Consider the following 21,219-nt stretch of genomic DNA (forward strand, 5'->3'; position numbering starts at 1 on the left):
GGTAGATTTAGACTAGATATAAGGAAGACATTTTTTACGCTGAGGGTGGGGAAGCACTGGCCCAGGTTGCCCAGAGAGGTGGTGGATGCCCCATCCCTGGCAACATTCAGGGTCAGGTTGGACGGGGCTCTGAGCAACCTGATCTACTTGAAGATGCCCCTGCCCATGGCAGGGGGGTTGGACTAGGTGACCTTTGAAGGTCCCCTCCAACCCAAACTATTCTATGATTCTATAAGGGAGTGGAAATTCAATCTGAGGATGATAATACGCACTAAATGCAAAATGTGGCATTTAGTGAAGTTTCTTGATCTAAGAAGCTGGCATCTATGATAGTTTAAAAGGTGTTTCAAATTTCAGTAGCAAGTTTCTGAACATGTGATATATGGCCAGTATTATATTAGGCTTAGACCACATTCAAAATTTAGAGTTTCTAGCTAATAGAAGTTAGGAGAAATATTATGAAAGAAAATGTTTTCTTTCTGAGAAACTGCAATATCAGAAATTCTAATATATAAAACCAAAATCAAATTCAAGAATAATATTGGAAGAGACTGGGCAGTGTTTTCTGCAACGGTCCTTGGTAATGGTTTGGTAATGGTGTTTCTGTGATGCACACCGTTGACCAGCTCGGTGGGAGAGCACAGTGCATCTTCCAAGAGACCTCAGGCGGCAGATGAAGCTCATAAAGAAAAGGTGCTAAAGCATCCAAGCGGCAACTCCCAGGGTCACTGGTAAAGCAAATTTAAACACTAGTGGTGAGTTCATCTGAAAGAATATTGTTTTATCAAACCAAATGGAGATAAAACATTCTGCTTTGTGCATGCCTACCCCAAACTAAAATGCTTCATTGTATTTTCCAAGTGGAAAATTGAAACGCGGAGAGAGATTCTCCAAGTTTATGAACAGAAAAATATGATTTCAGTGGAAAGGTTTTTTTGCATTGCATTTTTTGTTGAAACTGTATTTTAACAAGAAATTGCCTTTCATCTGTAATCAGAACGTACTCTTTCATACCCACAATCTAATATGTAGGTATTATTAACATCAAATTATTATGTTCATAGTCAGCTTTCATTCATTATTTACTAAAGCAAAATTTTAAGGATTACATTTGTGTAGCTGATTAAACCAGTAGTTCTGGGAAGCAAAGTGCCGTTCACTGAAGCAGTGTTTTAAAAGGTTATGATAACAAAATCCTTAATCATCAAGGAATACCCTAAGATTAGACTATGACTAAAAATATGCTTTCCTTTCTTGAGCAATCTACACAGTGACTGGTTACATTTTTTATTTATACCAATATTAGTCACTGATTCATTAATATGAATTTTATTTGATTCTACATGAATTGTATGGTTTTCATTCTAGCCACAGGCAGGAGTTGTTTGACTGCAGGCTTCTTACTCCAAGCAAAACTAGTCGAGCTACTCAGAGAAACGTATTAGTAGTAATATCTACTACAATATTTCAAGCCCAGAGGACCTGAAAACTATTGCCACTACCCTTCAAAGAGTTCAAAATATTCCGTAGACAGAAAATAGGGATGGGAAGTAATTGTAAAGAAAGTGAATTAACTTTAATCTTTGTACTATGTGTGTAAATCAGAAGTGATTATTGCAATTTTCTTAATGGATTCAGAAGGACTTTAAGAAGCAAACAGTGAACAGGATTTCAGATAAGGAGTTGACTTCAGAAATAGATAGTTTTCTCTTGTGGAAAAAATATTTGTTACCACAAAGGCTCATTTTTTATCGGTTTGGACAAGTCATGCTATGCTGCGGCATATCATGCTTGTACTCTAGATGGTTTGTGCCTGCCCCAATTCATGCACCCTCAGTAATTAACTGGACCAAATGCCGGAGGAAGCAGAGGAAATGATTTTGCCCTGTCTAGGCATCTCTTCTGCAATTCTTCGTGTTGTGTGCATAGGCACCATATCCTCATAGGCACAGGTAGTTGTGATGAAACTGTGTTTTGTTTTAAGGTGACATTTCTGTTGAGCCATAAATAAGTTCAAAAGCTCTCTTCTGTGAATAAGTACAGCAGAGCAACAGGAGAGGAGAAGCTGTCACATGTGTCCATGTGCAGTTGCTGTGGGAACTTGTAGAAAGCGAGAGTCAGATAAATTTAATTGGACAAGCAGACAACACATTCCCTCTAGTTGCTGCCGCTTTGGCTCTGAAAACCCTAAACACTGTCCCCAGAGGGACCAACCTGCTCAGTTGCTTTACTTCCATTTCCTACAGCAGACTTTATGCGCACTGTCACTTGCTCCTGATGTTCTTGACTGGTTTGAATATGATAATGAGCTTGCAGGCAGGCTTCACATTTTCCTGATTGTGTTTTTACCGTGCTTCATATATTTTCTGATTTTTTTTTTTTTTTTTGGTGTGTCTTTTCATGTAGAAAGAAGAAAGGATGCAGTCATTACTTCTGAACCTCCTGCTCTTTGACTTGTTAGTAACCAAAGCCAGTGGGTGGCTGTGTGTTGTAGTCTTTTGGCAATCACCTCCACTACTTGTGTCAACATTAAGGATGCATTTCTAGATGCTGAGAAATTTGAGTCTGTAACGTCAGTGTCTGTTTTAAGGAAGGGATTTTAGCAAAATAGCCTGAGTTAATATGTGCATTACTTGGTTTCTTCAGGTTCTCAGTGGTGTGTGTACCTGGCAGCACCTTTCAGTTAGCCATGAGTGAAGTACAGTGGAAGCTTTAGCACCTCAGAGATAATTTAAAGGCTGATTTATGTTTGTGGCGTAACTGAAACACAACTAAAAAAACCCTCCTGAAGTGATACATCTTGTGTCAGAGCTAGCAGGTTCTGAGTGTCTACTCTGCACTGTGTGATGAGTACCAGCCCTGCATCCTCAACCTTCCTCCTCACCACATCCAGTCTGATTTAGGAGATTTTCTTTATATCTTGGCTTTGATGGGCTCAGCGCAGGCACTGATGGAGAGGCTGTGTCCATGAAAGTTGCCTGATAATTTATTGTGAGTTTTACTTTGGAGAGTCTCTGCAGGGCGGCTGGGGCTTTGCGTCCCACCCCTGTGTGGTGCCTGTCCCATGGAAATGGAGCACAGGATGGTTCATGGGGAGTAGGCGGTTGTGCTCTTCTCTGTGCTCTTGGTTTGTAGATAAATTGAAGGCTTCAGTCAGCGTAAGGGCAGTTTCCCAACTCTAACTCGTTATTACTAGTTACCATTTCGGTGTTGACGGAGCGCTCTGGCTCTTCAAAGCACAAAACTGAAGCCAGTCACTGCCCCGAGGACTTTCATTATGAAGTGAGAAATGTCCCCTAAGAACAAATGTGTTTGGTGGCCTGCAGCGAGGCAGCACTTGGGGAGCTCAGACGTGCACATACACATCCCTAAGCTGTCTTGTTTCCCTGAGCCTATGTGCTAAAGAGGAGGTTAATTTTTGTAGCCCAGTTCAGTTTAGCAGAGCTAGATCTGGAGCACTGCAGAGCAAGGCACCTCGTCCATCCCAGAGGACGTGCGGGACATCCCAGGACGCTCGTCCCAGGCAGCTCCATCTCTCTGTGCCCATCTCTGCTGACTGTGGAGAGCTGCAAATGCAGAGCATGTGGCTTCTCATTGGAAATCCTTGTACGGGGCAGCAGGTCTGGGCAGTCAGAGGCTTTGCATGTTACTCATTAATTCCTTCTAAAACCAAGTAAATCTGCTGATGAGTGATAGCATTTCAATCTTTTGTAATGTTGAACCAAAAAGAAATGGCAAGTTATTGCCTGCTATGATGAGGCTGTTCATCCTGTGCCAGGGGTCACTAGGACAGCTTGGGGGGTGCTCTCCCCTGATGAGGAGCCTGCTCTCCCTTTGGTGTGGGATTTTTGGTGAGTGGGGCTCTAAACTATGTCCCCAATACCTTCTGGTATCATTTACATTTAGAATTGTGATTTTTGCCACCTGTTCTTCTGCTGTGGTGTAAATGGGGCACTCACCTGCTGGAAAATTAGTCCAGAATGTGCCTCTTGGGAACATGGGATGTAGATTTTTAGTTTTGGTGATTTAGCTCTGCTCACTCTGATTTCTGGATTAAATCAGATTCCTTCACAGCTGCCCAGGTGCCCTCATCCCACCTGCAGTGAGTGTTTAAGTAGGTTTTTTTGCCTCTTTAGCAGAACCAGGCAGCAGCACCCTCCATAAAGAACCGATCCCCCAGCAGAGCTCAGAGATGCAAAGCCTTTCTGACAGCTCCCACTGTGCTACATGAGCCCGTCTGAATGCTGCCTCCCCCAGGGTCTGCGCACGGCGACAGGCCCTGACAGTCCAAATCAGCACATACACACGCAAAATCTGCTTTCTTCTATTGTCAGGGGATCCCAGAAAGTACGTCTGCCTCCATTGTGGGCTGTGCGTTAAGTGCTGGAGGTTGGTGAGCCCCATGTGGCCCCTCCGGCTGCAGAAGTCGGACTAATGTGTGGCAAATGGAGACATCTGAGCAGGCTGCTGGAAGGAAAATTATTTTTCCTCTCTTTGTTAGAAATTTCATTAAGGAAGAAAATGGGTGCTGATCCTCCACCAGGATAAATGCAGAACTCCACCCTGGAAGCCAGTGGGTTTACTTTGATTTTATGCAAAACCAGCATTTGACTTGCAGTCTATAGGAGGAAAGAAAAAAAGCCTTCTCTGCCTGCATTGGCTTAAGTAGGTGACCCATCTGCATGTGGTGGTCAGAAAGCAAGCGCTGTGCTGAAAAATCAAAGCATTTAGGCAATGCCAATGGAGGTATCCTCATCGTAACAGATGATAGAGACAGAAAAGAGCAGGTCTCCCCAGGGGATAAAGGTGCTCTCATCACATCTGCATCTACGTGTGACTCTCCCAGTCCCTGGGGTCTTTTCACGGTACACAACAGTTTTCCTTTCTTACTTGTACTTTTCCAGACTCCAGTGATGCTTGGGCTGGATGGTCCATCCTCACCTCGGAAGGATGCCACAGGTTTAGAGCAACGGCTCTCCTGTGCCGTTAGCCGGCGGGGCAGTGCAGCCTGGAAAGTGGCCCCTCTGGCTGGCTGTAAGGGGAAGGGGCAGGTGGCAGGGCGCTCAGGCTCGGATCCTCAGGGGCAGATTTCATTTCCCCTCGCTCCTCCTGCCAATCTAACTTCTCCTGCTCACCACTAATTTGCTCATCCAGACGTTTCCAGGTGGGGAGAAAGGTGCTGTTAATTGTAGGGCAGCCTTGTAGGCTGTTTAAAAGCTCTGACTGTGCTATACAATTTTTGTGTGCAGAGACTTTAACCCTTCAGACTATACCTAAGGCTTCCAAGGGGGATGGCCACATTTTAGAAATCAAGATAACTCCTTTCCAGAGGGCATGTTTCATAGTGCCTAACGCGTGTGGGGGCAAACTAACACTGATGATCCTGCTGGCTTTCCCTGCTCATGTTCTCCGCCAGCCATTCTCTCTCCATTCCTATAATTTCTTTGGCTCAACCCTCTAATCCCCCGTTTCAGCTGAAAATTTCCTCTTTTTTTTTTTTGTTTGCTGTTTAGGGAATTGGTGCAAAGCTGGATACTAACTTTTCACCTTCCTCCCCTCCTTAGCAAGCAGCAGAACTCCTCCAAATCCAAGTCCATTTGGGAGCAGAGGACCAGCCAGATCCGGATGCACAATTTCCGAGCCAGCTGCGAGGCGCTGTACAACGAGCTGGATCCGGAGGAGCGGGTGCGTTACGCTACCACCCTTCACATCAGGCCAGACATGAAGACACATTTGGATCGGCCGCTGGTGGTAGAGCCGAGGGGTGAAGGGAGGAACAACATCAGCAAGCTGAGCCCCGTGGACGTGCAGGAGGTGGAGCAGACCAAAGTCAGCTCTACTGATGGGGCAGAAGCTCCACGAAAGCACCACCGGCATCGGGATAAGGACAAACTGGGAGAGCAAGAGAAGGGTGATGTGACCAAGGATGAGAACGGGGAATCTGGTGCCAACAATAAGGAAGAGCGGCACAGGCAGCACAGGAGCCGCAGCAAGGAGGTGGAAGGGGGGAGTAAGGAAGGGAAAAGTGATCGCAACAGGAGTCAGGAAGGGGGAAAGAGGCACCATCGCCGAGGGTCAGTGGAAGAAGGTGCTGAGAAGGAGCACCGTAGGCATCGGACTCACCGGCACTCTGCTGAACGGCAAGGCAAGGAAGGCAATGGGACAATCAACGGGGCCAGGAGTGAGCGGCGTTCCCGACACCGGGGAGGGTCGAGGTCTGGGAACCGGGAAGGAGAGCCCGGGTCCAAGGGCGAGAATGGAGAAGAGCCTCACAGACGGCACAGGTTCAGGAACAGGGCGCTGTCAACGTACGATTCGGTGGAGAAGGAGAACGGGGAGAAGGAGGGGGAGGCTGGCGAGAAGGAGCACCGGAATCATCAGCCCAAGTGAGTGAGCACTGCGTGGCCGGGTGTGTCCCTGGGACAGCTCAGGCGGCATGAGACCCCAGACACATTTCAGGAAATTACTGATTCCCCTCCCCATGCACTCACACCAGCTACCACCATAACCTGCAGTTCCGTTCTGCTTAAATCAGTAACGACAGAGGCTCCCAAAGATTATTTCGGTCCATGATGGCCCATAGAATAGCTCAGGTTTAAGGAAGGAAATATCCTTGATGTAAATACCAACAGACCACCTAGGTCATAACGTGGAGCAGAGAATTTCACAGCCTCTGAAGGAAGTTTCTGAGGGACATATTTTTAAATGGCATCCAGTCTTACTTATAGCCCTTTGGTTTTCTTTTTTTTATGGTGAGCCTGTCAGCTGCATCACCAGTTGTTACAGCACGTGGCTTCTTCCATTAAGAACAATGATGTACCCCATTTGGTTTAATTCTTATGTAAGTCAAGTGAGACAAATAGTACTCGTGAAGCATTTAGAGTAGTTAATAAAGAAGGATAGATTGCCTTTTCAGCTTTATTAGTCTGATGGAAAAGAAATTTCACTGGGATTTTTTAGAATAGATTTCATGTCACCGTGGAGAGCTGTGAGTGGCACTGAGATAATAATTTTCCTGTCTATATTATCTTCCTTTCAGATGGATTTCAAAACACTTTGCATACTGTTTAGTTTGATCACGTGCACAAGCTCACTTTCCTCCTCACTGAAATATAGCCACTGCTGCAGAGGAATGCAGAAGCTATTTAGCCGCTTACAGCGACATTACAGAGTGGTTTAGGACTGGAAAAGAGAATCACCGAATTTAAATAAGGCCTCAGGAGAACATTAAGAAGCAGAATGTCAGACTTCATTCAGAAACCAGCTGATGCTGGAAAGCTAATGTCACTGTTACATGCAAGTGCCATGTGGTCCTTGCTTATGAACCTCAGTTCCAAGTCTCATTAAATTGAATAAAGTGATGTTCAGTGGCACAGTTCCTCTTAATGCTGTGCTTGGATGTTGGTTCAGAAGGTCTCAGAGGAAAAGGTCACATACTGTGCTATCAGTACGTTGTCCTGCAGTCTGTGACCTTTCTGCAAAGGACTTCCATAAAGAAAACAGCCTATGAAACCTAGCAATAGGTGCAGCATCAGGGTACATATATTGTCTGAATCCTTCTTGGGCCATATTTAATAAAATCTGCTTTTCTACCTTAGGGAGAATCAGTGTGAGATTGAGGCTAGTGGAAGTGTGAGTGTCCCTGTGCACACCCTTCCCAGCACCTATCTGCAGAAAGTGCCGGAGCAGCCAGAAGATGCTGACAACCAGAAGAACGTGACGCGGATGATTCAGCCACCTCTGGACAAAACCACCACTGTGAACATCCCTGTCACTATCACTGCCCCGCCGGGGGAAACCACTGTCATACCAAGTGAGTGCCTTTGTCCCGCTGCTTTTTGCTATGATATTGCCAGAAAAGACCTAACTTTCCAAGGAGCTAGCAGCACACACTGGGTGATGGGGGCTTTCCTGGCCACCTTGCTGGCAGACAGAACTTGTGGTTGATATAGGCTCTACAACTCATGCAGCCTGCAGGAACCCAAAATGGGTTCCTGGACCACCTGGGTCACCTGGTGGCTCTGGAAAACACCATGTAAGGTTCCCTGGAGATGGCTCACCCAGAGCACATCCATGTATCTTTGCATAAGAGAAAGATGAAGGAGAAAGAAAAACAGCAAAATGTAGTAACTGAGAGCTGTGCAGCAAAATAAGCAACTTCTGCAGCAAACCAGTCAAGACCTTGTGGTGAGCACAGGAGTAAGTCCTCTGCTTTATCACCTTCCTCTGCTGCCATGATGCAAACTCCTACTCCAACAGTGCTGTGCTACATTTCCTCTGGTGTCCCAGGGCCCTGACTGGCCCCAGACCCCTCAGCAAAGGACAGGGGAGGCAGTGGCATTGCATTCAAGCCCACAGACCAAATTCATGCTTCTCGGCTTATTAGCTGACCCCACTGTAGAACAGCAGGTCTTTCATGGCTATGCAGCTATCACAGCATCCATCGTGTGACCCTGCTGCTTTGAGTTCCTGCAGGCTATGTGATTTTAGAGTTTCTTGCAGTCCTCTGCATCTCAGTTTCAGCAGATCCACCCTAGCTTGTCCTTTTCCAGAGCTCTGTGCCTTGGGTCTATCAGCGTAGATTTACACTGTTTTGCAGATGGTCCCGAGATCACTGTGCTCATGATCTGCTCTGCAGCCACCCGTCCACCAGCCTGTTCTGACCAGCTTGTGGCTCATCCCTGGCAGGGTAGGCACAGCCTAGAGAAGTCTCGAGAGCTGGGGGTGCCGAGGAGAATTGCAGTGTGAAATCTAAGAGGCCCACGTTAGATTGCAGGCTGTCAGGACTCTGCTTTCCAAGAGGCACAGCCAAGAGCTAGCAGTTTCTCCACATGGTTTTTCACTGTGTTGTCAGCCACACAAGACTTGCCTTTTTTTTTCCCTCCCTTTCTTTCTTCTTTTTTCTTAAATGCTAATTTTACTATATTGCAATACTGAGTTCCTGTCAATCACAGTTTATCAGCCTCTCTCTTTCCTGGCCATTTCCTGTATATCTGGCTTGAGATACAATGAGGAGTTTATTGAACATGTCACTCACACACAATGAAATGTCATTTTGTTGCAAAATAAAATAAAAAGTAATAAAAAACCTGCACCTAACACGTTATAAGTGGATGGGGTTTTTGTCCTCTAGGTCCTGTGAATTAATAGACAAGTGTATATATCTGTCTAAGAAGAGAATTTGAAGCATAAAATGTTTTCTAGTTCATATATTGGAAATTATCTTAAGTAAATTATCCTATAAACCCACTGCAAGTAAACTTATGATGGAAATTAGAGAATGTATTTCTAACCTTTGGGAGTGAGGTTCTAGAAGGGGATCATGTAAGTTAAAAACCTGATGTGAGATGGAGCTCGACACGTTTATAGATCGTCAGCTCTGCCAAAACTGGGGTGCACTATGCAGGCGCTTATAGATGGGGAGTTCTGCCAAAACTGGGGTGCACTATGCAGGCACAGAGCTAGGGGGTCCAAGAAGTCCCTTCCAAGTCTCTGTTCCTAATGCTGGGAAGTGCAACAGTCTTAGCCCCAAAATTATTAAAGCTCATCTATGAATTTGCTCTTTTACACGTTCCAAAGCCAATCGTGCTACTGATCTATGGGAGAAGATACAGAATTGTGCAGTTGGTTAGACCTACTATCTTTTTTTCTTTCCAAGGATCCCTAGCTGATCCTCTCTCCCTAAAAATTTGTGATATTTGGAATGGGATTTCCATCCCCAGTTCGGCAGCTCTTGTCTAAATAAGTGTAAGGTTTCTTTGTTTGTCTGCACTGGGCATCTTCATTTCCTGGCCATTTCTGATATATTGCTCATCAGTGCAGCAGTTAAGGAGTATAATTGCAGTGTATATCACACTGTAGTAAATAGCAGTGATAATAATCAAATGATTGTTCATCACATTTAATCAACATATTCAAAGGCTGTTTGCTATCCCAGCTGCATTGTTTGCATATCCAGCTGTTGCAGGCAGCCTGCTGTGTGAAGACTGCAGACACATTTTTAACCCTCTCGTTTCTGTTTCCTTCAATTCACATTTTAGTGAACAACGTTGAATTTGAAAGTAAAACAGAGGAGAAGAAAGACGTCGATGACTTGACAAAAAATGGGCCTAAACCAATCTTGCCTTACAGTTCCATGTTTATCCTAAGTCCTACAAATCCGTAAGTCCTCTGACTCTACAGTAGCACTTATGGGTTACAGGTACTTCAAGCATGGGTATTCAAAGCAATAACATTAGCTTGATCTTCATCTCTGCCAGCCAAACATGTTGAGAAATTAAATAAAAGCTTATGTAGGCTGCGGATCAGATGCTGCCTTTCAGCTGGGCTTTCCTGGGGGAATAAATTGCCAGGATAGGGAAAAGATGATGCTTTAGGCAGACCCTTCCTAACTAACTGCCCTGCTGACGGTCAGGTGGGCAGTTATTTGCTCAGTCGTAGATCACTAAAGGGTGGGAGTGTGGACTATCACTGGGAGAAGACATTATCAGGAGAAGCAGGTTGGGGGCTGTTTTCGATGTCAGCAAATTCTTGCAGGTTCCTCAGCTGGAATTCGTGCTCTTTCCGTACTAGTACCCTCACATCACTGAAAACTTTGAACTTCTGGGAAAACGTGAATATTTTTCATTTGCAGAGGCTGAGAATACAGCTTGTAGGGTCTGTTGGGATTACAGCACTTCTGCTTCAGGCATCTCCGCCTCATGGGGATCTTTGTACTCAAAGCCTGTAAATACTGAATATGTCACTCCGAAGGGCTGCAGGACTAGACAAGAGCAGCAGGGTTGTAATAATTGTAGCATGAAGGCCTGTGAGTCATTTTAAGCAGTAACTTAGGGCAACGGAGGGCATTTGAAACTTCTGCCAACCCAGAGATCTGCTAGAAGCAGGTGTGATCAGTTGTCTCTGGCTCAGGTAGACTTGTTGCAGATCCTAGATGTTGTTCTCTGAGGTTGTACTCTGCATGCTCAGATACCTAAGGTGGCCTCAGGCCCTTCCTTTGGCAACTCAATTCAAGAGAAGAATGAGTGCTCCTACACCTCTTGCTACTCAGGACTGTGACATCCTGGCTGCCCGTGCAGTCGGTGGAACAAAACGGGCTGCTCCATGTACTCATCTTTGACATCAGAAATGCATCTGTGGTGGAGGCCATGGTCTGGCACCCCTGGACAGTAGGCAGGCTGAATACTTTCTTTAAACACAAGTGCCAGCCGCGTAGTTCAGGCTACAGCCCTGCATGCTCCAAGATGATATAGCCGTGAGCACAGAAGGAATTCGTCAGTGGGAGAAGTTAGAGACTATCTCTCAATGCCAGCTGATAGAGAGGGAGAATGACCCCAAACTACTGCTAATATAATCTCATCTCCAAAGGAAATGAACTGAAGACTTAATACGTGCCCCTTCTGCCTCAAACCCACAAGAGAGACACTCGCGTTTCCCCTTTGCCTTCTCCAGCCACCTGCCAGGTAGACCTCACGACACTTTAGTATAACTGAGCCGAAAGCCCAGAAAGTTTTCCCTTTTCAGAACGCTGTGATAGCATTGTGCTATTTCAAATAAGGCAACATGTCCTTTGAATTCATGTAAAAGGCAGTTAAGGGGAGGGGAGAGCATTAGATGAGGTGCGCTCATTCATAGTGTAATTACACATTCTGGGGCAAATTTGAATTGTGGGGCTTGGCCCCTGTCTGGTTGGGGTAAGGAAACAGTATTTCCCTAATATTTGGTAGCTCAAGTCTTTTTGTTGTGGAGTGACCACCAAAAACGAGTGTTAGCTGCAAAATGCTAAAGGCGGCAGTGCAGAGTGGGGAGCTAGATGGTCCCAAGCCCAAAAGGGTCTGAGCTGAGGAGTGAACTGGGCAGACAGAGAAGCAGCAAGACTTTTTTGTTTCATATGTATGCTGTCTTCTCTCACCTCATCCTACAGTTATGACCTTCTGAGCCTCATAGTCCAGGATTTGGTATGTTGTTTCAGTCATCTTGCAGTTTTCTCCAGCGCGCACACACCCCCTCCCCCAAAAGCTGGGCTAAAAGACCATCGAAAAAACAAAGTTCACTGGGAGAGAGGTATTATAACACAGGGCCAAGGGGAAATAACAAGCTGAAGACCAAACTCTAGGAATGTCAGCGACTTGTTTTTCTTCCTCTGGGCAAGATGCAGGCCCAGCTGGATCCCCTCAGGTGTTTTGGCTGGTGGTAACTTCTCAAAAGAGGTCTTTCTGCTTCCTGGGGTATGAAGGTTTTCACCACATCTATTGCTAACTATCTCCCTTCCAAGCCCTGCTGGGGATGCATGACCCGGGTGCTGCTAGTGGGCAAAACAGTTCTGGGAAGCGTAAATGAAATGTATTACTTTCCAAGTGCCACCCACCCTCTTAAAACAGACATGCATTTAAAATGATTTCTCAAGCACCACTGGCAGTTTACAAATGCTCCCGCATCTCACTGCTGGTTGTGAATGATGAAGATCTAAAAATAGGGACTTGTTATTTCTTTGATGAATTGAGTTTGATGCATGAATTACAGTTACAATTGTTATTGAAAATGTTGCCTTTCACTTCTATGGATTCATAGAGCACATAGATGATAATCCTCTTCTGTCAGATTGATAACCAGAGTTAAGGGATTCACAAAAGCACTTTTCTTCATGTTCTTTTGTATCAAATCTGTTTCCTTGGTATTTGTAACTCTTTTAATTCTGAATCCATTAGAAATCCAGAGAAAATGAATATATAAGTGGATGTGAAAAATAAATTTTAATTCTAACTCTTCAAGTATTTGCTTAGAGAAAATGTGATACAGTAACTGAATTATATTCTCAGATAACAAGGTTGTTGGCAAGTTACAGATATAATTTAATTCTCAGGCAGAACCTAAGTCCTTTATTCGGCTGACAAATATGGTGCAAATGTAGAGTTCTCTGTGCAGTTAAGTATTTGTGAATTGTGGTCAGATAGAGTTATTAGCTGAAATTTGTGAATAGTTTTGCACTGCTTAGAAATTGAAGCATTTGTCACTTTTCTTGGACACAATTTGTGAAGAAAAAGATTAGGTTAAAATAATCAGATATATTACTGTAAGGTATTTGTGCAGCTTATAAAGCATAGCTTAGAATAAAGTGCAGACAGAGGTACTTGGCAAGAGAGAGATTGCTAGAAGTAATATTCATAGTTATGAAGCCAGTTGCAGCTAAGAGTCTCACAGTGCATAGCCTATATCTCAATTTTAAAGGGATTAGTTGATATTAAAAGTATTTCAAAGTTTGTTTTGAACACACAGGACTTTAGCCTGTGAGTTCAAAGTGAAAAGGATTGGGGGGTATATAAACACCATTTGTAGAATTGCGTCCGAATGCTTGAAAGCTCTCAATGCCCTTTTGATGGATAGATAGATGTCATTGCTTTGCAGAGGGAGTGGAGAGCAGTGCAGAGATGTTATACATCCTATTTTAAATCTCACTGCAGATCTGTTGCAAACTGGAGTTTAAAGCTGTTGATCCTAGTTTTTATTTTCTTACCATTAATGTATTAGGAATCCTAAAGGTGATATGCCTGATGAACGTTGTCCTTCCACCAGTCTTTCATACCGCAGCGCTTGGCTTACAGTACCTGCAATAGCCCTCCTATGTGCTTATGTTGTTTGCAGGATTCGGCGTCTGTTCCACTACATCGTCAACCTGCGCTATTTCGAGATGGTCATCCTCATAGTTATAGCCCTCAGCAGCATTGCCCTGGCTGCGGAAGACCCTGTCCAAGCCGAGTCACCGAGGAACGATGTGAGTACCAACCAACATGGCCAGAATAAAGTTGTTCTGCTTCTCCCAGCAGTTATGCACATGGCATGTCCATTCCCATCTCCAAAGGATAACATACTACAGTGGCAGGTGCAAAACTGGAGCTTTCTTTAATAACATACTCAAATTAGCTTGTTCCACTATCAAAATGCTCACAACTCCTGTCCCTTTCTGCTGCTTCAACCACATCTGGGTTTGAGAGCTTGGAAATCACTAGTTGTTTGGCTGGTGTGACTTACCATTCAGCAATGGGAAAGGTGAAGTCCCCAGTCACAGGGCTGACATTGTCCTAAGATCTCCTGCTCCTGCTAGAGCAGAGCCTGAGGAAGTAAAACCTGATATGGCTTTTTATCTTGGTGGGCATGGTAGCAATCTCCTAGAATTAGTAGAAAATCTACTTATCCGTGGATGTCAAACCAAACTCGGAGACTTCACAGATGGGTGCTGTTACAAGCAGAAGTGTGCCACCTTTTACGTGAGAGCCTGCAGCCCAGGAGTGTTCATGAAGCAGAGAGCTGGGTGTCTGTTTTCAAGCACATTCACATGAGGACATTGGCACAGAGCTGGTTGCAGTTACATGGACAACTGAGAGTCTACAGAACTGAAGATTAAGTATAGAAATTGCAAGATGCAGTTGCCTAATTTTGGACTCTTTGGTGTAGGTAGTGGCAGTATGTGGATATCATGTGATATTTATATTGACTTAACACCCATTCACTATGTATAATCATATGAATCTGACTGTGAATAGGTGCATCCCATCCACAGAATTATGTTAAAATTTTGGAGCTCTATAGATATTTGAATGGACTGGTATTGCATTTACCAGGATGTGTACTGAGGAGTCTGTGTTCATCCATCCCTTAAACAGATTAAGGAACTGGATTATTTCAGAGCACAAGTCGGCAGACCAGGTCAGAGCAGGAATTGCCTGGCCTCCTGCTTCTGAATCTGGTCAGTATTAACTTTTTCCAGAGGAGGATCCACAAATCCCTATATCAGTAATGAGCTGAAGCAGCTGCGAGCAATCTCTCTTCCTCATCCTTAATAACTGTGGAATCAGTTTTACAAAAAGGATTTTATCACTCTCTTACTCTCCCAAGGTCTTTAATAATACTATCATCAGCTACAGCAGAAGAGAAACCCAGGCTACTACACATATGCTGGCAAATAAGCTCTTTAGGAAAGGATATTAAAATATTTTGATTTGAAATATCCATTTTGCCTTATTGAACCTGCCATATACGCAGGTGCACTGAAGCATCCCATGGGCACGCATACTGCAGTCTGGCAAGGGCTGGAAAAAATGCTGCTGTTTAAATCAGATGATTCAAGTTTGTGCCTGAACTATTTGAAAGCCTCCCATCAGATGATATTTACCCATCGTAGCAAACAGACCGTTGCTAGAATAGACTTTTTATTCTTTGCTCATGTGCAGATTATTTCATGTATAGTCTCCCCTAATACACATTTTTCTTTCCCATTTAGGCTCTGAAATACTTGGATTATATATTTACGGGTGTCTTTACCTTTGAGATGGTGATCAAGGTAAGAATTTTTCCAAGCAGAATGGTTCACCTCCTCTTTCAGATTTACACTCATCAACTTCTGGGAAGCTGGAGAAAGAGGGTGGAGCACGACAGAGCTCCCTGGGTCACCTGGAGAGGTGGTGATGATGGAAAGCTTTAACTCGGGATCAGCACTCAGAAGTAGCCAGTGCACAACAAATGCCTTTCTGTAGTGGCTCTCCTGGTTTCTTTAATCCCACATTTTATGGAGGAAAACAAGGATATCGTTAGTGGCTGTGGTTGTGTAAGAGGGTAAGAAATGTGAGTGCCTGATGCAGAAATGTCTGTGCGTGACTAAGGACACAGGAGCTGATAGACCTTACTGAGACACACCTGATTCTTCCCTTCTCCTTTGATGCTGATCAGGAATATTAATAGCAACTGATTCTTGGCCTGTCGTGTTTTAGAAAGTTGAGGATTTATCTTTTTACTTTACTTAGTAGGGTGATAGATTTTGCTAAGACTGTGGGGCAGTAACTTTCCAGAAACTACAATTCTAATAAAGCCAGGATTTATTCTTGGGGTAATGATGGAGTTAGTTTTTACTGTCAGAGCAAGATGCAAAAGAAATGCAGAATAAAAACCAGACTTTCCCTTGTTTGTTCAGTAGAAGGATTTGAAGCTATGTGAGGAAAGCAACCTTACGTGGGCAGTTGTAGAGCTCTCAGAAAAACAGATAAAATGTCTAGCATGCACTTTGAGACTCAACTGTAGAAGATCTTTAGCAGCATTGTAAGGAGAGACTCAGTCTCATGCAGAAGCAAGCCAGGATGCTACGTTGAGCAGCATCTTTCAGCAAGTGCTCCGGAGCAGGTGTATATCCTTGAATGTTGCATTTGGCTGTGGGTCTTCCCATCCTCTCTTTGTGTTTTATTGTGTCATATCCTATGCCAGTTGTTAATTCCTACTAATCTGGTAGGATTGGGGTAGAATAAAATTGAACTACTTGGATGTTTCACACACAGACTGCTGTTCCCATAAATTTGTCTGTGCAAAGAATCCTGTGTTAGTATTCTTGTCTCTCATGCTTTTGGTTATGGTTTATTGACCTCAGCTTCCGTTTTGACAGAGCTCGCAGTGCCTATCAGACATGAGCAGCTTGACTAAGTATCTAGGTGTTGCCTTGCTGCTGTGAAGCCCTGAAGAAGAGTTTGTGAAGGGTCATTTGATCAAGAATATTCCTTTCTACCTCGGTAGCATTGATTTGGTACTTATTTTATTAAAACTCTTTCTTTTCATGTGTTTCCTCTGAAGATGATTGACTTGGGGCTGTTACTCCACCCTGGCTCCTACTTCCGTGACCTGTGGAATATCTTGGACTTCATTGTGGTCAGTGGGGCCTTGGTGGCATTTGCCTTCTCGTAAGTACATTTTCCTTAACATCTCAATTTCTAGGAAATAAGAGGCAGAGGAGGCAGGACCCTGGCACAGAGCTAGTTGAAGCGCAGTCTTTGTGGATCCATTTCTCAGCGAAATGCTCAGTTTCCGCCCTTTATCATCTCATAGCTGGGGAGAAGAAAAAAAAATCCCTAAATTTGTGTTGTAGAATCTGTTGAAAATCTTCCCAGCTTTAGGGCGAGTCCATTCGCTGTTCATTCAAAGATTAAGCCAAGATTTTTGTGACTGTTTGGCCAACTACTTTTCAAGGACACATTGTAACAGTTTGTGGCAGTCCAGTGTCTTCAGGCAATTGTTTTAAAAATTGTTCTTACTATGAAAAAATAGTTAATGAAATCAGCTGATAACTCAGTGAACTCTTTACAAAACATTATTTCTAGAGTCATGGACATTTCTGGTTCATATACCTTTGGTATTTCTCTCTCCTCCTCTTCTCTCATTCAGGGTACTTGCATTTCCAGAGAGTTTCATTTCTAAGGCTCACTGCTTGCTCCCTCAATCACAGCTCTCTATTTATGACATTAAATAATGTTCCATGTGCTTCTTTAATGTCATGGAGGATTTTCAGCAACAGACACAGAGGAATTGCTTTTTAAAAATGAAGATTAGTTTTTCATTTGAGCATTTTTCTCAGAAGAGACCAGAGGAAGAGCAATGCAGGTTCTTCAGAATTTGGGGAGCTCAGAGTTGGACGATGGAAAGAAATTTTCCACGTGTAGTTCTGGGCCATGGAATAATTGTATTGCAAATGTTTTCCTGAGAAATTCTAGGACATGACCTGGAAACAGGCTACAGGACTTGGCCAGTTTAATCTTCTGCTAAATTAGCCTTGAGTAATTACAGTGAACGTTTAGCAGCCCATGCCCAAACTCCACTCACCTGTTTGTTGACATGATGATTAGAGAAGGTGAAGAAATTAGCAGTGTTTTACTTGCTAATGAGAAAAAGCATTCACCTTTGTCAAGGAACTGCAGAAGCGTGTCTTGTATATTTTAGACTGACAGTAATTTTTAGGCAGCCAGCCATATCCGTTGCTCCTCTTATGTGCTCTGCTGATGAAAAATACTGCCATGTCCCTTGCAGCACAAAAAGTTACTGGGACCTTTCTGGTAAGGTTGGCCTGGAATATTTCTCAGGAGTTTTTAATTTTCTGAGGTGTCAAAATTCCTTTCACATTAAGGCTGTGAGATTTGTATTTTAGATCTTCTATTCTTCATAGCAAATGCTGGATAAAAAAAGTCTAAGCTAATTTGACCAAGGAGTGGATGGACAGAAGGAGATGGGATTGACACTGTTGGCATGATTTTTGAGCCAGTTGAGGAGTGACACCTGGGGATATTGGGGTCTGGGCTTTCTGTGCCCAATCCTACACCAAAGAATTGTTTAGATCTTAGAGCAAGTCATGTCCAATGTAAGTTTTTCAGAGGGACGCTGCCCTCCCCTCTTTAAAGACTTTGTCCCTATTCATTAGAAATTTGTATTCCAGAGTTGCTGAGTGCTCTGTTGTAAGCCAGGTTGTCTTGGGATGGAATTGCTGGTCTAGTCTGGTGAATGTCTTGCTTTTACCTAAAATTTGATATCCAAAACCATGCTGCTTTTTAAGCTTGACTAGACATGTGTGTGGCTTAGTTTCCCTGCACATGAAATATATTAGCATAACATCTTTCAGAACTGGATGTGGTCAGACTGAGTTAAGCAAAACCTTACTAAAAAAAAAAGTTTAGCAGGTTAACGGAGCTCCTCTGAATTGAAGAGAGGTATAAAAGTAAAATAATATTGGTCACAAGTATTAGTTTGCAAAGCAATATTACCCAAGTCTGTGGTTCACTGAGAATTTCCCTTTTCCATTAAGAATTCAAATTTTCAAGGCAGACTGGGAGAAGGGGCATTTTGTGAGCCCTTCAGAGCAACTCCGTGTGCTGTGAGAACAAGCATCATTCATAAAATGAACAATTTTTAATCTTTCTGAGTCTTTTTGTGCTCAGGTTTCTATTGCTCGCATTGGGCCATGAATATCTAACAGCACCTCATCAGCCTCTAAATAAATTACTTGTACATCCCCTGACTGTGCTTCATAATAGCGTGCCCCAAGCTGCTTCTATTTTACATGCTCTTTGAGTAAGTATTGAGCAGGGATTTACAGAAAACGAATGCATAAAACCTGCCTGCCTATTTACTGTCTCCCAGATTAAAGCGAGTCTTTAATCTTTAATCTTGCAGTATCTCTGGTCTAACCTGAAAGCAGGAAATCCAGTCATTCGTAGGAGATGACTTGCTCTCTGTTCCCGCCAGTCCAGTTATGAATACTAACAAGTCTCAGACTGTTCAGATGAAAATTGGGTAGAGAGTCATGTCCTTAGCTCAACTGCATTGTTTGGTTAAACCAGACGGGCACACCGAGCCTGCTGAGTTTTGATAATCCTGAAAACGAGGTTTTGGAGAATAAACTGGGTAATCTTCAGTTTTGTTAGTGGGCTTTTTCTAGAAAACACTACAGTCCTGTCACTTATCCTCAGTGTCACTGTAAAAATGTATTTAATGTGGCTGTTACCAGTTTCTGTTTGCAAGAATACATGATTGCCACTCAGTGGGCGTGATGTAATTCATGCATGTTCTTGACCTCATTGGTGTCCAGTGAAGGTGATATGAATCAACTTATTGCTGGCTAGACGTGTCACTGAAAACCTAGGAAAAACAGAGCTCCCTGAAGTGCTTCCATCTGGAATATTGCAGCAGCCTATGTTTGTTTAGGCATATGAGATGGTATCAGTCATTGCTGCAAGGTTCATAAAGTCCATCTCAGCCTCCCAAACCAGCTATCAGTCTATTTTCTGCCTGTAGCTCTTTAGAAGCTGTTCTGTGCTTGACTGCAGTTCAAAAAACCCCAAATTTTTAAAACAAGGCCCCCAGTGAGATGCTAAAAACATTAATAATATTGATGGTGATGATAATAAAATAGTCTTCCATTTAGCAATGTATTTCAAAGACAAATTTCTTTCTTTTTCTAGAGATAAACATGCTACAAACATACAGACATGTTTTAGTCTTTAAGGAAATAGAAATAGAGGAGCTTTTAACGCAAGCTAGCAATTTTGTCATCAAAATTTATCAGCCCCAGGTATAAAATGTACTTGCTCAATAGAAATAGCTGATGAATAGCAGCAGAGAGATTGCATTTTTACATTTTCAACAACAGAAAGGTGTCTGAGATGCACAGAATTTCATACTGCTCTTTGAAAAAGCAAGCAGCATTTGCCAAACAATCAAGGTTATTACCTCCTAAAGTGTCAGGAGGATGAAGGTATATTTGCCCTGTCTGCTTGTCAGTCAAAGGGCTGATGCACCGTGGGGGGATGTGTGGGTATATGCTGTATAGCCAATCTGTTGCTTCCTTGCTTGTTTATTTTTATGAACATTGAGTTTGTGGGTGTGGGACAGGGGATGGGATTATCTGCCAGCACATATCTGTAGGTGCATGGGGTGCACTGTATAGCCTTATGTTTCTGTTTGTCATTGACTCTGCTCTTTCTTTGTCTTCTTCTTGCTGGAATCTCTCTCTAGGAGTTTCATGGGGTAATACGTTATTCCTGTCTCTTGCTGCACTGTTATGCCTGTCAAACGTGTGTACACACACTTGCCACTGTGGAAACGAACCATGTTACACCCATTGCATTGACTCCTTTGTCCCTTTATTACTCATTACTCAGTGAAACGTATTTTCCCTTAACAGTCCTCATTCATCCTAACTTTCTTTAAGCAGAGGATAGAAGCAGACTAGAAAGCCAAGTAGACCAGAGAGTCTTGACCAGAGAGTCAGAAACCATGATAAGCAGATATATTTGTACCAAAAAGATTTGAGGGGATGACTTAGTGGGTACATGGTTAATGTGTGAGTTGCCATTCATGAAATTCTTAATAACTATGTTTAAAGAAGCAGTTTTATTCTCATTCAGAGGATTGCACCTCTAAACTGCATTAGTGCTGGAAGCTTCAGGACTAATTTTGTGCAGTCTGGGCAATGCGACCCAGCTGGGATTCAGGCTGTCAGCCTCTGACATTAGTGAAAGTCTTTGACATGAAAACAGAGCGCAGAGAACTTTTCGAGAGGTTGGCAGGGGCGATTTGTAAAGAAGGAGGTAGCAAAAGTCGGTGCGGTACAGTGCAGCTTTACTTCAGGGATGGAGGGGAAGGCAGAGCTGCATCGTCTCATGCCGCAGTTCTGAGCAGGGCAAGAGTTCAGGTGGGCTCCTCCGCAGCAGATATCCCAGAGATGCAATGACAAGGATGCAAAGAAAGGTCTTTGATGCAGTCCAGGAAATTGGGTACTTGTTTCTTTCTTCTTTTAGGAAACCAGATCTTTTAGACCCTGGAAGAGGGTGGCATTGTGCTTGGGCAGAGTTGCGTGACCTTATTTACTCTCCGGTGGAGGAATTCACTTTCTGCCTTGGGGATTTCAGGCAATTG

The 21,219-nt window shown here is 43.5% G+C and overlaps 1 protein-coding gene across 1 annotated transcript in view; it reads left to right on the top strand.

Annotated features, from left to right (window-relative positions):
- Nucleotides 1-21,219, top strand: part of CACNA1B (calcium voltage-gated channel subunit alpha1 B) — a 313,074-nt gene that overhangs the window by 225,283 nt on the left and 66,572 nt on the right. The window contains 6 exon segments of the mRNA XM_009282246.1: nucleotides 5,565-6,386; nucleotides 7,599-7,813; nucleotides 10,041-10,161; nucleotides 13,642-13,771; nucleotides 15,278-15,337; nucleotides 16,612-16,718. Of these exon segments, the coding sequence (XP_009280521.1) occupies nucleotides 5,565-6,386; nucleotides 7,599-7,813; nucleotides 10,041-10,161; nucleotides 13,642-13,771; nucleotides 15,278-15,337; nucleotides 16,612-16,718 (1,455 nt within the window).

The sequence above is a fragment of the Aptenodytes forsteri genome, unplaced genomic scaffold (genome assembly GCF_000699145.1).
Source record: "Aptenodytes forsteri isolate BGI_AS27 unplaced genomic scaffold, ASM69914v1 Scaffold325, whole genome shotgun sequence".
In the NCBI taxonomy this organism is placed as follows: Eukaryota; Metazoa; Chordata; class Aves; order Sphenisciformes; family Spheniscidae; genus Aptenodytes; species Aptenodytes forsteri.